Source organism: Prunus avium, chromosome 7 (genome assembly GCF_965620075.1).
Source record: "Prunus avium chromosome 7, drPruAviu1.hap1.1, whole genome shotgun sequence".
In the NCBI taxonomy this organism is placed as follows: domain Eukaryota; kingdom Viridiplantae; phylum Streptophyta; class Magnoliopsida; order Rosales; family Rosaceae; genus Prunus; species Prunus avium.
This window is the reverse complement of record NC_142290.1, coordinates 37,076,995-37,091,273: the sequence shown is the minus strand read 5'-3', so window position 1 is coordinate 37,091,273 and position 14,279 is coordinate 37,076,995. Positions and strand designations below refer to the sequence as shown.

At 37.8% G+C, this 14,279-nt stretch overlaps 1 protein-coding gene and 1 pseudogene across 2 annotated transcripts; one reads left to right on the top strand and one right to left on the bottom strand.

Moving 5' to 3' along the window:
• Positions 1–3,634: 3,634 nt before the first annotated feature.
• LOC110744539 (putative glycosyltransferase At3g42180) lies at positions 3,635–7,325 on the bottom strand (annotated as a pseudogene). Its single transcript, XR_015825643.1, has 4 exons — positions 5,405–7,325; positions 5,185–5,316; positions 4,585–4,851; positions 3,635–4,211 (listed from the first exon to the last, which is right to left on the bottom strand). The product of XR_015825643.1 is annotated as a putative glycosyltransferase At3g42180 (transcript).
• A 2,213-nt stretch (positions 7,326–9,538) lies between these two features.
• Positions 9,539–13,355, top strand: LOC110744550 (protein CONTINUOUS VASCULAR RING 1). Its single transcript, XM_021944544.2, has 7 exons — positions 9,539–9,853; positions 10,654–10,706; positions 11,306–11,415; positions 11,728–11,895; positions 11,984–12,081; positions 12,407–12,533; positions 13,025–13,355. The coding sequence occupies exons 1-7, from the start codon at positions 9,695–9,697 to the stop codon at positions 13,102–13,104; spliced, it is 795 nt and encodes a 264-aa protein (XP_021800236.2). The 5' UTR covers positions 9,539–9,694; the 3' UTR covers positions 13,105–13,355.
• The last annotated feature ends 924 nt before the right edge of the window (positions 13,356–14,279 follow it).

Below are 14,279 nucleotides of genomic sequence, written 5' to 3'. Positions count from 1 at the left end.
TATGAAGAGAAAAACACAACAAATCAACCCCATTCTTTCAACATACTGAACTTATGTAACTCATCATCAAAACAAAATGTAATAAAGATATCAGATAGCAACTTATAGTCAAAGAAGGACTAAATCTGCAGAACCCAGAAACAGCTTGTGGCTCAGCAGAAGCAAAGCCAATTTAATTTATAGAGGGAAGAAGAGAAGGAACAAAAATCTGCAGACCCCATTTCCAAGGAAGTTTAATACATTGGAAAATCTGCAGATAGGCACTATAGACAACCCAGAATCACACATTGGAAAAATAAATACAAGAATTCGAAGCATTAATATTTGGAATTGTTAACATGTAATCAGGGTAGAGACCAAAACAAAGTGTGAAGTTCATGAACAGTTACAGAGCAGAGAGCACCAAAAAGGCTAACTTTGTTATAGTGAAAAAACTGAAACAACAATTCAAAATCACCTCACTCACATCATATAAACATGATAGCAAAATCCTTAATTTAATTACCCAAAAACAAAAATGAAAGCTGGTTGGCTGGCTCAATTTTACACACATTAATTAAGCCTCATCATCAATAATGTAAAACATAACTCAAGCAATTTCAGTTACAATTGGCAGGCATTCTAGTCTAGTTCATGAATCTATGCCTTACCAGAGTGACTGAGAAACACTAACATTCTCGAGGCAATTGCAAGTTTGCAACAAGAAATGCTATTCTTGTTTGGTTCCCGAGAAAATGAAAGATCATGACTGACCTGAGTACTGGAAAGTACAAAACTTGAGGCTGAATTTCCTTTGAAGCCAAACAGAAAAACCCAAAACTGAGCAGTTCAAGCTTTTTGCAAAGAACACGGCTTTTCTTTGTTTTTGGGAAGTAAAGAAGACGGCTTTTCCAAGTTTGGTCCTTTGAAAGTCCGTTTAAAGAAGGAAGAGCATCTCACTCTTCAGTCTCATCCACTTATTGATTTAAAATACTTTTCCTTAAATAAAATACCAATTCTACTGTCACACTGCTCAGAGACCGCGATCGGGACAAGCATTCAACATATATATATATTTTTTTTTTTTTGCTGACATTCATTCGTTTTTGTTTTCACTTTGTCTTCACTCTGCCATGATGCCATCTGGCTTACTTACTGTATTCATTATCTCTTTTTTTTTTTGTTGGCTTAAAAGGACCACTGTAAAAGTGAAAGTACACTTTGGTTATTAGTTGTTACTCAATTTACACGACTGCCACTGTTCAGTGTTGACCATTAACTAACATTTTGGCATCATTTTTTTTGTACTTGCCGGTTGTAAGATCAATCTACATATAATCCACACCACAGGTAGAACAATTTCTATTATGTGATCTTCAACTAACACTACTTCAAGCTTATAGGAAGCAAAAACACAATCTGTAGTTACTTTTTTCTTCTTCTGTTGAATATTATGACACAATTGGCCATTTACATACACTATCCCCATTAAGCTAGAATTTCCTTGTACTTGAACAAATCTCTCTGTCAGCTTCATTTTCAATTTCAGGGGCAAGAAATCATCGGTAGAGTCAGTCTAGATTTTCGTTATTCCGGAAAATACCTGTCCTGGTCTATCAGAAAAATTGTGCTTCTGTTTTGTATGCCGTGGTCATTGATGGACCACTCCTCATTCACCATACTTCCTTCAAATGAAAAATGATACCTCCGCGGCATAGGGAGGTTCAAGTAGGCCAATCTTTGAGCCAACAGTGCTCTCAGAGTAGAAACAGAGTCGGTAGGATAAGGTCTCAGAAAATATGCATGCCCCTTTCCGATTTGGACCTTCACCTGGATCCTATTTTGCTGCGCTACATTGCCTACTACTGCAGCATCGTGTGCATTTGTCTGGTTGGCTCCTGATGCAGCATCTATCTGATTGGCTGCTGCTTCTGCTGCTGCATTGGCTGCTGCTGCTGCATCATTGGCGGCTGTTGATGATGATGCAACATCTGAAACATGGGTGAAAGATAATTCAATCCGATCCGAGACTTGAACATTTTGATTTGCTGCTGATGATGCTGCTGCATCATTCGCGGCTGCTGAATCATTAGTGAAATATAATTCAATCCCATCCGAGGCTCGAAGAATTTGATTTGCTGCTGAGCACTCGCCGACGTCGGCATTTTGATTGATCTCCTCTGCCATGGTTCCCTTCTCTACGATTATATCCACCAAATATGTGCTCCAATATAAGTTTAGGAATGGGCAAGAGTTCTGCTCGAATTCCCTTCCGTTAAACAGTACCGTTATATGTTGTGAATTTGGTATTGCCAACAACACTCTGAAATCCTGTATAAGTGTAGACACACTGTCCATTATGCTAACCACTCGAGTTTGTTGACTAAAATGAAGATCAATCAACCACCAAGCCGTAATATTCACTTCAACTGTTTGATGTCCAGAAGTATCACTAAAAAAATGAATTAAGACCAAAAATCAATTTCATAGGCAATAATCAAGGTTTTCAAAGACAAATATTTGGTAATAAATAAAATAAACACGTCAAGACTTGAAAGAATCATACCCAAAATTAAGGAAAGAATCATACCCAAAATTGAGGTAGTGTGCAATTTCTTCGTCTGTCACTGTAACCTCCGAATTATCAAGAAGAGGTCCCATATACTCGTTTGGCACCGTGGCCACTGGACAAGATACAACTTGAACCACTACTCCTCTCTTCAAATATTCAAGAACTACGTTCTCCTCTTCTCCGACCACCAGAAAGAGCTGTTGTTGGTTAGATGGAATCCCAGTCTTCTCTTCAATCTTAAATTTCACGTCTTTCACCTTCTCCATACTACTGGAATAATCCACGATCCATTCCTCGTGGCATTGAGAATATTGCCTGATCAATGCAACACGTATCATATTCATGGTGGACTGAAGGTATAAAATTTCAAGGGAATGGTTTTTTGAGGAGGAATTGTTGCAGAGGCTCTCTCAGTGTTTGGAACGCAGAGCTATGAAATGAATGCGGGGGCGGAGGGAAATGTTTTCTTGAATTCTTGCAGAGGCTCTCTCTCAGTGGTAGGAATTAAACGTAGAGCTATGATATGAAGGTGCGGCAGAGGGAAGTGGTCTCTCTCAGTGGTAGGAATTAAACGCAGAGCTATGATATGAAGGTGCGGCAGAGGGAAGTGGTTTCTTGCTTGCTGAGGAATTCTTGCGGAGGCTGGCTCTCTTAGGAATTGAATTTGGAATATGAATCTGCAGGGGGAGGGAAACAAGGGAAATGGTTCAGGGTATCATATTCATGGTGGACTGAAGGTATAAAATTTCACGGGAAATGGTTTTTTGAGGAGGAATTGTTGCAGAGGCTTTCTCTCAGTGTTTGGAACGCAGAGCTATGAAATGAATGCGAGGGTGGAGGGAAATGGTTTCTTGAATTCTTGCAGAGGCTCTCTCTCAGTGGTAGGAATGATATGAAGGTGCGGCAGAGGGAAGTGGTTTCTTGAAGTGGTTTCTTGCTTGCTGAGGAATTCTTGCGGAGGCTGGCTCTCTTAGGAATTGAATTTGGAATATGAATCTGCAGGGGGAGGGAAACAAAATAAGCGATATTTATTTGTTTACATTGGGACAATTTAATCATGTATTCTTAGCAATTAGGCCCAACTACGAAATAATCATTTGTCTCAGTAATGAAAAAGTTGGCCCAACAAAACAAACCCAATAACAAATATTTTTTCCCGTAAAGAAATGACATACTCGGGCCTAATAACGAATAATTGAGCGTAATTAGGGTTTATTCTCTTGTACAAAAACTGCAAATGCCTCCCAATTAAATACCTCAAAGAAAGGAGTAGTTATCTGATATGATGACTGGCACACACTCATAGAATATGGCCTCAACTACTCGAGGTGTGTGAACCTCGTAACCCCTGGCACATATGCAATACTTGCTGCTCTTCATGTATTCCCCGTAAATTCTTTTGCTTTCAATATCACGTGGCATTGGATGTCAGGTTCTTTGTTCTCCCAGTAGTGTAGTAGAATTGGTCGGAGATATCCATGCATGCCCCCGACGAAGAAGGCAAGAATAGATCTTTCTGAAGCAGGTTTTCCTCCAAGATCCTGCAAAGGGTTCTCAACAGAACGTATATATGTAACAGGTATTTGAAGTCTCTACCAACATTGGCATTGCAAAGAGATCTGATGCAATTCTTCATGCACTGTTTTGTGAGTTTTGGGGCCTGAAATTCCATACGACAAGGCTGTATTAGATAAAGGCTTTGATAGAGGATGGTATAATGCAGTTCAATATGACTTATAGTGTCCATTTTCCCCTTGAAAAGGCAAAAGGCAGAAACATATAGGAGAAAACCGCATCATTATCATCCAAACTAACAGGCGAAAACCATACTTCACCAACATTGATCTAGTTGTAATCCATAATTCAGGAAGCACAGCTCCTGGATTAATAGTTATTCTAGACTAACAAATAATGCTCATGGTGCTGAGTAGGACTTATACTACACAGGAACTCATCAACTTTGAAAGAGAAGAGATAGATTGGTGACTCTGAAACTATGACATTAAAATTAGATTGATGCATGAGAACCATACCCAGTCATGACAAGCAACAAGAAAATGATCTGCTCCTTCCGTTCTGTTCCAGAAAGAATACTTTCTTGCAATTAACGCAACATAGCTCTTCAAGTATTTCTCTAGGACCTTCTTACCATTTTTGACATTTTTTTATTCCCCTCAACTAGTTTCATAAACCACCCTTCTGAGGCATAAATTCCTCTCATCAAAGGCTGATGGAATACAGGCTTCTCACCTTCCTTGTAGATATAAACTTTGAGCATGTGATCCATCAAGTCATAACTCCTGCAATAGAATACGTATAAAAATATCAAGATAAAATTTGTAATGGGTTTCCACAAAGAAGTCTACATTTCAAACTTTCTACTCCCTGAAGAGACAGACAAGGCAACATGGAATCAGAGCAATATTCACAATTCCATATCTAAATAGAGAATGCTCATGTATCTCTAAAAGCACGAAGAGAATCTGTAGAGATTGATAAGTCCCAAATTGAAAGTAAAAACATAGACATAACTGAAGCAGTACAAGCAACCACTAAAAGAAAATGAAAATAAAGCATTTTATACATGCATATACATAGTGGACAGATTAGGTATCTAAACAAAACGGGCTTACCTTATGAATTTGGAAAGATTTCGTAAAACAGAAGCACTAAGTCCTGGATTGTTCCTTATGATGGGAGCATTCTCAATCTCTAGTTTTGCAGATTGAAGTTCACGATCACGTATAGAATACCGCCCGTGGGCTCTAGTGCCAATAAAAGTACAAGTGAGTATCCACAAACTTTAACTCATTCCTTGTTGCCCAAATTGGAACCTCAAATTTAAATTCATACCATTGAAGGAGAAGAAACAGGAACTCGAAGCAATAATGCATTCATCTGGGATATTGATGTTGGTCGTGGATTTCACTTCTTTAGTATGGAAATACTAGTCATTGTAGAATTGTCATTCAAGGTGACTGGAACAGGTTGCCATAGCTCAGTCTTTTGATGCTCAATTTGGGTTTCTGTAGTTTGTTTCAGATTGCCCTTTGAATCTGCATTTAAGTTTTCCGGACTCTATGTAGAGATTCCTTGCGATACAACTGGCACAATACCAGCTCCATTTCTACCTTCACTCACTGTTAAAACCAGAGCTTGTTTTAGGTCCATTGTCTGCCTTGTAACTTTCATCTGTTTTATCAGTCTTCTGTAAGGAATCATTTCTAAAATCGAGTGTCTTTTCCTGAACAGAAATATCATCTGCATTTCTATCCGTCCCCTCCAGAAAATTCTCATCAAGGGTTAAATTCTTCTCCAACATGAGCTCCTTGTGTGAATTACTGTCACCGCCTGGTGCCGAATCTGAAACATCAGTATCATTAACCACTAGGCCCACTACAACACCAACATTAGACTTGCTAGGCTTTGAATTGTTTGAGCTGCTAACATTGGCAAAAACTGTGGATGTTGAAGTTGAACCCTTATCAGCAGGTGAAAAGTAAAATTTTTACCAGAGGGAAGCTCGGAACACTGAGATACAACTACAATAACAACCACCCCACCGATTATCAACAGCAGTCTCCGGATTTCAATGTTGCCGGCAATATCCATATCACAGAAATTGCACAGTCAACCACTTGGTTTTAACAACGACACTTAAATATCGGAAAGAGAGATTACACATCACCACCACAACCCTGAAACCATATACATGCACCTAAGCAATTACATTGTAATTTGTAAATGCGGCATGTCGTTCTTATGTTTAGCCGACGACGTCGCTTCGAAGGGACTTGACACTTGGCCGTTGGCAGTTAGCGCCAAGCTAACCTTAAACCTCTCTCTCTCTCTCTCTCTCTCTCTCTCTCTCTCTCCCCCTCCCTCTGCAAACCTCAAACTTGAAACCCCTACTATCAACTGCTCTGCCTCTGCGACGCCGTTTAACTGGTCTGCATCTAAACCCAGCAAAATGCCTCTTTTCTTCTTAAAGTTTTAAGCTTTGTCTTTCAATTTGAGGATCCCAAATCCTACTTTCCCAGTAAATGGTGCTAAATTTGCCCACTTCCTGCCCAATTTTCGCGCCACTATAGAACCTGAACCCGACCCAGAACAGCCCGCCCAAGGAGGTCCGGTTCAGACGGTGGAACAACGCCAACGCCGAGAAATTTAACCAGTGGCGGAGGGCCCAGCAAGAAATCGAGGACGATATCCGCCGCGAGCGCCGCTTCGACTCCGCCACTAGAATTGCCACTATTTACGACTCTGCCACTGACACCACCACCACGAATGAAACATTCAAATCCATAGGCACACCTTCGTTTCCCTCAAGCCCTTTCATCTCGGGCAAAAAAATCCAAATACTCTAAAAACCCTAACTCTAACGAATCGCACCCCGTATTTCGCCGAATCATAAGACACACGAGGCTCTCGAAAATCCCAAAAGATAAAGGACCAACAGTTGACAGAAAAGCCAACATTTCCGTCGGCGACGATGGCCTTTCGTACGTCATCGACGGAGCCCCATTTGAATTCAAGTACAGCTACACTGAGACTCCTAAGGTGAAGCCCCAGTCCCCGGGCCCGTACTCACTCGGGTCGGGTCCAAAGTATGTGAAGTCTAGGGAGGAGATATTGGGTGACCCACCGACGCCTGAAGATATTGAGTGAGATTGTGAATTTGGAGGCAGTTCCAATTTTCAATTTGGGTGTGATGATGTGAGTTTAGATTTTAGAACTTCAAAATGCTGGAGATTTGTAGTAGCCTCAAGTTTTCAACTTTGCAAACTGGAGGAAAGCTTAAGTTTTTACCAGAAATTTTCTAGGTTTGCGATATTATTATTTTTGGTCATTTATGTATTTTTTTTACATTATTAGTAGTTTATGTTACACTTTACACATCAATTTGTAAGATTCTGTTAAATATTTTTGTTAAATTGCTAACGTGACACATATGTCAATTTTCCTGTTTCTCTTTTCCCTGTGCCACCCTGTTTCCCCCTAATTCTTCTGACACGTGTCCTCTCCCTGGACATGAAACGCATCGTTGTTAACTTTGAATAAAATGAAAAATAAAATGATAGAATAAAATGAAAAGAAATAAAGAAACAAAAACCCAGCAGCGACCCAAGCGAAAAAGCGATAGCCAACCCTACCCCCTCCCCCAGTCCTCACACACACACATTCTCTCTCTCTCTCTCTCTCTCTCTCTCTCATGGTAAAGATCTGAATATGAAGGTTTAGAGAGAAAACATATCTGGAACAAGAAGCACGCACCTTTCGTCATCACACTCTCGACTCTCTCACTACTAAATCCCAAAACAAAAACCCCAAAACGTTGTGAGAACTGTGAACTTTTTTAATTTTTTAATTTTTGGTATAAAAAACTTTAAATTTCGTTTTCTCCCTAGTGATCTTGAGGAGCAATTGTTCAGACTTTGTCTCGTTAATGATCGACCGATCAAAGAAACAAGTTTAAAGACATTAAAAATCCAAAAGGAACACAGAGAGCTATGACAATGGTTGATGATGCATTCGAAGTGGGAGAAGAGGTCGGGTTGAGTTCAGACTATCTTAATATGGTGCAGAAATTCAAAGTTGAGAAAGAGAGGCTGGGGGCAGTGACAAGCAGAGGGGGCTGCCGCTGAGGTGTGCTGTTTGCGGAGGGGTTGCAGAGAAGATGAATGATTTTTTTTATATATATAAAAGGAAAGATGAAGATGAACGAATTATTTGATAAAATTTTAATAAAATTGACATATTAAACAGAGTTAACCTTCTGTTAGTTAACAAGACACGTGTTAGAAAAATAAGAGGGAAACAGGGTGGGCACAGGGAAAATGGAAACAGGAAAGTTGGACTCATCACTCTTAGTGTATGGGGTGCGGATACTAACTTGAGAGGATAGGATGTGCTTAATGCAAACTCACACATTTCTTAACTTGCTACCACTAGTGATGGTTGGAGAAAAATTATAACAAAATGAAGATAAATACCATTTAATTTTTATAAATAAACCCAAAAAATAACAGCTGGCTTTATTTTATTTAATTTTGATTATTAAATTACTTTGATGCCCTATTGAGTGTTTTAGGTTTGTTAATGAGGTTTTGGGATTGGGTTTGTTTTAAGAAATCGATGACAATTTTGCAATTTATAAGAAGTTAAAAGCTTTTTTGTTATGTTGTAAATGAGTTTTGAGTGTGTTTTTAAAGTCCATTTCACATATGGTATTTTTATAATTTTGGTCCCTATATTGGGTATAATAGTGAATCTTCCTAAAATGAAAACAACTTTCAAACATAATGGTAAGATAACTCTGAGGGAGAAAGAATAAATAAGATAATGCCATTTTATTTATTTTTTGTTAGACGCCATTTTTTATTCCTTTCCTTCCTCTATCAAATCAACTAAAGAAAATGATTAATTTTCCATCCTCTATGTTCTTTAGTTAATGCCAAGGATTTATTCCATCTCCAAGTAAACGAATTATTTCAACTTGGAAAACTCATTCAAAAATCTCTACATTGAGCTCCATTTGTATCCACATTTTTCAATATAATCCAAAATTTAGATTGGATTCTAGAAGACCGTCTAAATTAAACCCCAAATTAAGAAGTGTTAATGTATATTTAGGATTCAACCACTCTCTCTTATCTCAATAGTTCATTCATTCCTAAAAAAGAAGAGCAATTTGCAAGGTAAAGATGCAATCATTGGAGCCACAGCTCATCAAAACAGCTTGATATTTAGAGAGAGAGAGAGAGATTAAGCATTGATTAATCCGCCCTGAGTTAATTAGTGGTACAATAAGACACAACATTTCCTTGAAGTCCTCACATGCACGTAATACTTGCCACCCCTTTTCTCCAAATATCATTTAAGAAATTAAAATTAACTATTTTATTACTCAATCCTCCTTACCCAGCCAACCCCACACACAAAAAAACATAAAAAATTAATTAAAATTATTGAATAAAAAGAAAACAAAACCAAAATTTGAAATGCTAAAAACACAAAAGAAGCAAACCAGGACGATCAGGAGACGTCTCAGTCCTCCGCTCGTCTGGAATTCCCTGGCAAAGGCCCCGCGTTGCCGCGTTGCGGTGTTTGAAACGGCGGCGTATATTTTGGGGTCTGCTGGTGATGGGCGATGAGAAGTCGTCGTCGTCGACTATAATGGCGAGCAGAGACAGAGAACCGCGAGATCGTGAGCTTCTCATTCCCGTGGCTGACTCCACCGATGAAGATGCTTCTTTCAAACCCTCTTCGTCTTCCTCTATTTCGCACCACACCGGCCGCGAGGTTAATTTCTATTGCTGTTTATTGGCCTAGGGTTTGTTTTCTGTTTGATTGCTTTGTGTCTGTTTGCTTGATGAGAAAACTAGGAAAATTGGAGGGGAAGTTGAAATTTCTTGCATAGGTTGCGAATTAAGTTCGTGGGTTTTTATTGGAATTGGTTTATGGGTTGATTTTTGTGAGAGAGTTTCTAATTTTGTGTTTGACTTGGTCTGACTTACTGTTTATCGAGGCCATTGGAGGACCAAACTCAGATTCAGGTGCTATCTTGTTTCTGATGTTTTCCATCAGTTCAGAAGAGACTTCTGATGTGCTGAATTTGACTTTTTTTTTACTTTATGGGCCTTAAAATTTTGGTATGCATTTGATTCAATCTCTCTGTCTGCTCCAGCCTCCAAGTAATATGATAAGAAGATGAAATATTTGAGTATGTTTGGGCATTTCAACAGGAATTGAGTGAAGACGTTGTGTTTTACTTTGTTTGTCAATCTGTTTTAAGGGTTTTTACCGCATCATAACACTGATAACAACTTAAATTGCGTCTCGTAATATTTCATCAAGAGCCGTTAGATTGTGGTAAAAGTATGATACTACTTTGATGCAACTCTAGGAATTTTCTTTTTACTTGTGCATAGACTTATATCAATTTTATATCATTGATATTTTTCTGGAATTTCTTGTTGAGGACTTAAAGTTCGTTATTTTTGGTGGCCCAACTTGAGACATAGTTTTCTCATGCTTTGTGTGCGTGTGTTTTTCTATTAATCTTCCTAACTCTCATACTATCTCTTATTATCTCTGTGCAGACTTTTTCCAAAGTAGTTAGAAGTTGGGCATCAAAAAAGTTCATGACCGGATGGTGCACATTTCTTTCTTGTGGTTCCTATTTTCCTTAAAGTCATGTACATATGGAATTCTAATTTACAGTTGATACATGTATGTTTGTATGTAAACCATCAATTGGCGAGGGTCTAATCAATTTGTGTTTAAGGTTGTTTTCTTGCAAGTATACAAGTTATTTGATTGTAGGTTATTCTTGAAATTTATAAGTATTTGTTGAATTTATGCTTAGTTTTGACATGCTGACAGATGGAATGATTTAGAGGTGATAGGACCATCGACTTAGCAGATTGTTGCCATGTGTTTTATAATATATCTTTCCCTTTTTCTGAGGGTATAAGTATATTGTTTATTTGAATTCATTTTGTTGCAGACAAAGAAATAGTTGCATAATATATAGCACTACCCTTTTGTTAGATGATTGCAAGAAATCCCTTGCTTAGCTTCTTATAAGTTTTAGACAGATCATAGAATTTTTCTATGCTTATCATGTGTGTTTGGATTGTTTTTTGGTGCATACAATTAATGTAGTGGCTAAACGAGATTTTTAATGTCAACATTTTCTTACAGTCTTTTGCTTAATGCCATTATAGTTGCTCACTTTTTATTCTTTTGCAGTGTGATCCTGTTTCCGATAGCAATCACTTTCTATATAACGTGGTGGTTTATTCACTTTGTGGATAGCTTCTTCTCCCCAATCTATGCTCAACTTGGAATCAACATTTTTGGTAAGTAGTAAGTACACTTTGATTCAGTAGCACATTTCCTTTACGCCCATTCTTTCCATTAGTATACTGTAAGTTGCATTAGTTATTTGTGTTGGGATTTGATGTTGCTGGGATTTCCATGTGGTCAATATTTGGAGTTTGAAAAGAAAATGTACTCCTAATGCAGCATAAGGCAAAACATGGTTTTGTCATATTCATTAAATATGTGGAGTTTAAAGTCAAGCATGCCCTTGTTCAGTGATTTTTCTTATTTTTTTGGCTGTCTGTTTTCATGATGTCTAATTGACCTTTGAACTTCTGTATGCATTTTAGGTCTTGGATTTGTCACTTCCATTACGTTCATATTTCTTGTTGGCGTGTTCATGTCATCATGGTTGGGTGCATCTGTCCTGGGCCTTGGTGAGTGGTTCATCAAAAGAATGCCGTTTGTTCGTCATATCTACAATGCCTCCAAGCAGATTAGTTCTGCCATATCCCCAGGTGTGTTTTATAGTATTTCTATTCCCCTTGTTTGGACTGAATGAAATAGATGTGGACTGTTATAATCTTTAGCTCTGTATGAAATTAGATCAAAACACGCAAGCCTTCAAGGAAGTGGCCATCATAAGGCATCCACGCATTGGTGAATATGCATTTGGGTTCATAACTTCATCGGTTGTCCTTCAGGTCTGCAAATAATTTCTATGTTGTGAAACTACCACTTCAGCACTATTTTTGTCGAACATTTTTCTTTATCATGGTCAGAATCCTGTTATTCATTACTTTTTTATGATAATCAATCTAATTTTATGAGCATGAATGTTTAATTTTACCTTACCTGTGTAATAATGCATGGTTTAAATTGTTGTCATGCGAACAGTGTTTTAGAAAATTGGTTTTGTGATCCATTGTTTGTTGTTACCAAAGTGCAATACTGACAATGACATGGTGATATATTCTATAAGAATTTAAGAAGCAATCTTATGCCTGAATATATATTTCTTTAATGCAGAGCTATTCTGGAGATGAAGAGTTGTGCTGTGTTTATGTTCCCACGAACCATCTTTACATTGGTGATGTATTCTTGGTCAACACCAAGGATGTCATTAGACCAAATTTATCTGTACGGGAAGGAATTGGTGAGTAGGCTATATATACTACTTCATCAATAAGATAAAAAGACCTGTTTTATAGCTCCTAGCTTGAAATTTACAAAACAACTTTTTCTAGTTACTCGACCCCTATCCCTCATCATTATGGGCATCTAAATGCCTTTGTGCTAATTTCCACATAAGCCAGAAGAGCCTTTGGAACCAATGATACCTCCCGATGAAAAAAATACAAGGGTCCTATTGGTTGTTTCCAAATCTACAAGTCAGAGAATAAAGTTGACACCATTGGGAAAGAAAGAAAAAGAAAAGAAAAGAAAACGAAGTTAATCTCCATCAGAGTTCAGTGACTAGTTGTCTTAGATTGGGGTTCTGTATTGAGTTTGCAATTTTCATAAACTATATGCTCCCAACCCCAAATACAAAGGATAATCGAAAGAAGGAAAACAGTTTGCTTTTTATGTCTTTGAAACTTTATTGACCATGAAAGCGGTATTAATTTATCTGTTGTTTAAATGCAGAAATTGTTGTTTCTGGAGGCATGTCAATGCCCCAGATCCTGTCAACACTCGATAACCGGATTATGGCAATGGATAGCTGAGTGAAGGCGTTAGATGTAGAAGAGTTGCTTCTTTATTACCTTTTTTTTGGTTCCTTAATGTCATCAGACTGGCCTTGCAATCTATGTGGTGCTTATGCAGGATTTAGAACCAGATTGTCAAGGGTCAGATTCTGGCGACATTTGTAACATCAGTTGTGATGTCAGAATGTAGAATTTTAGTGTTTGCTTGAAATATAGTTTTGATTGATAAAATGATATAACAGGCGTATTTATAGCCTTTTTGACTTTCAGATTGCTTCTCGACTTTTAGAATTGCCTCTGTTTAATATTTATTATTACTAGCGCGTACGAAATTCTTTGCTGTTGATGTTTTCAGACTAAAGCAATTTTGTAGATTAAAAATAGCTTATTTGGTACCAAATTACATATATTATTCAGCATAGAATCAGGCAAACGAAGATTTTCTTTTCTTTGCTTTTAGTGTGTTTGATTACCCATGCACCTGAAGTTGTGTTGAAATCTCCATTATCCAAGGTGTAGTGTGTTTGATAATGCATTTGAGGTCTTGTGTTAAAAGGTTCCGTATTCGAATCCTCTTCTCCACTATAAAAGAAAAGAGGACCAATCTGGGCCGTAAAATTAACAATCAAGGGAATCCATCGTTTAACTGTTAAGTGATTATTTTAATTATTTTAATTATTTATATTTTATTTCTATCAGCTGATGTGGCATATTATGTCTGATTATTGACGGGTCATTGATTGTTACATCATCATTTAACAGATAACTTAACAGTTTGACTAAGTAAGGTATGCAAGTGGTAGAAAATCAAATTTTGGGTACAAAGTTGATACGAAAAAACTTTATGTAGTGAAGGCTGAATTTCAAGAAACTTCCGGGTAATAAAGTGAAATTTACTCAAAAGAAAAAATATATATATTTGTTAAACTCATTAAGCTATGGGCTTTCGTGATGTGAGGACCAATCTGGGCCGCAAAAATGAAGATCCTCCTTTATAACAGGCGGGCTTTATGTGGATCATTTGTTGTTTTAGCCCAAATCAAAGGCCTTTCTCTTTTAATACGAATTGGACTTCATGATTGAGATGATCTTCCTTCATCACAACATAGCGGGGCAGGATATGACTTATAGTATAGAATAGCCCAATTCAAAAGCCCTACCCAAAACACAAAACCCTAGCTCCAAACCCTCCG

Bases quoted from the DNA above. Each gene is read 5' to 3' on its own strand.
- LOC110744550 (XM_021944544.2), top strand. From the start codon at position 9,695: ATGGGCGATGAGAAGTCGTCGTCGTCGACTATAATGGCGAGCAGAGAC. The intron at 12,082-12,406 runs GTCTGCAAATAA...TCTTTAATGCAG, and splicing joins CTTCATCGGTTGTCCTTCAG to AGCTATTCTGGAGATGAAGA. The intron at 12,534-13,024 runs GTGAGTAGGCTA...GTTTAAATGCAG, and splicing joins ATCTGTACGGGAAGGAATTG to AAATTGTTGTTTCTGGAGGC.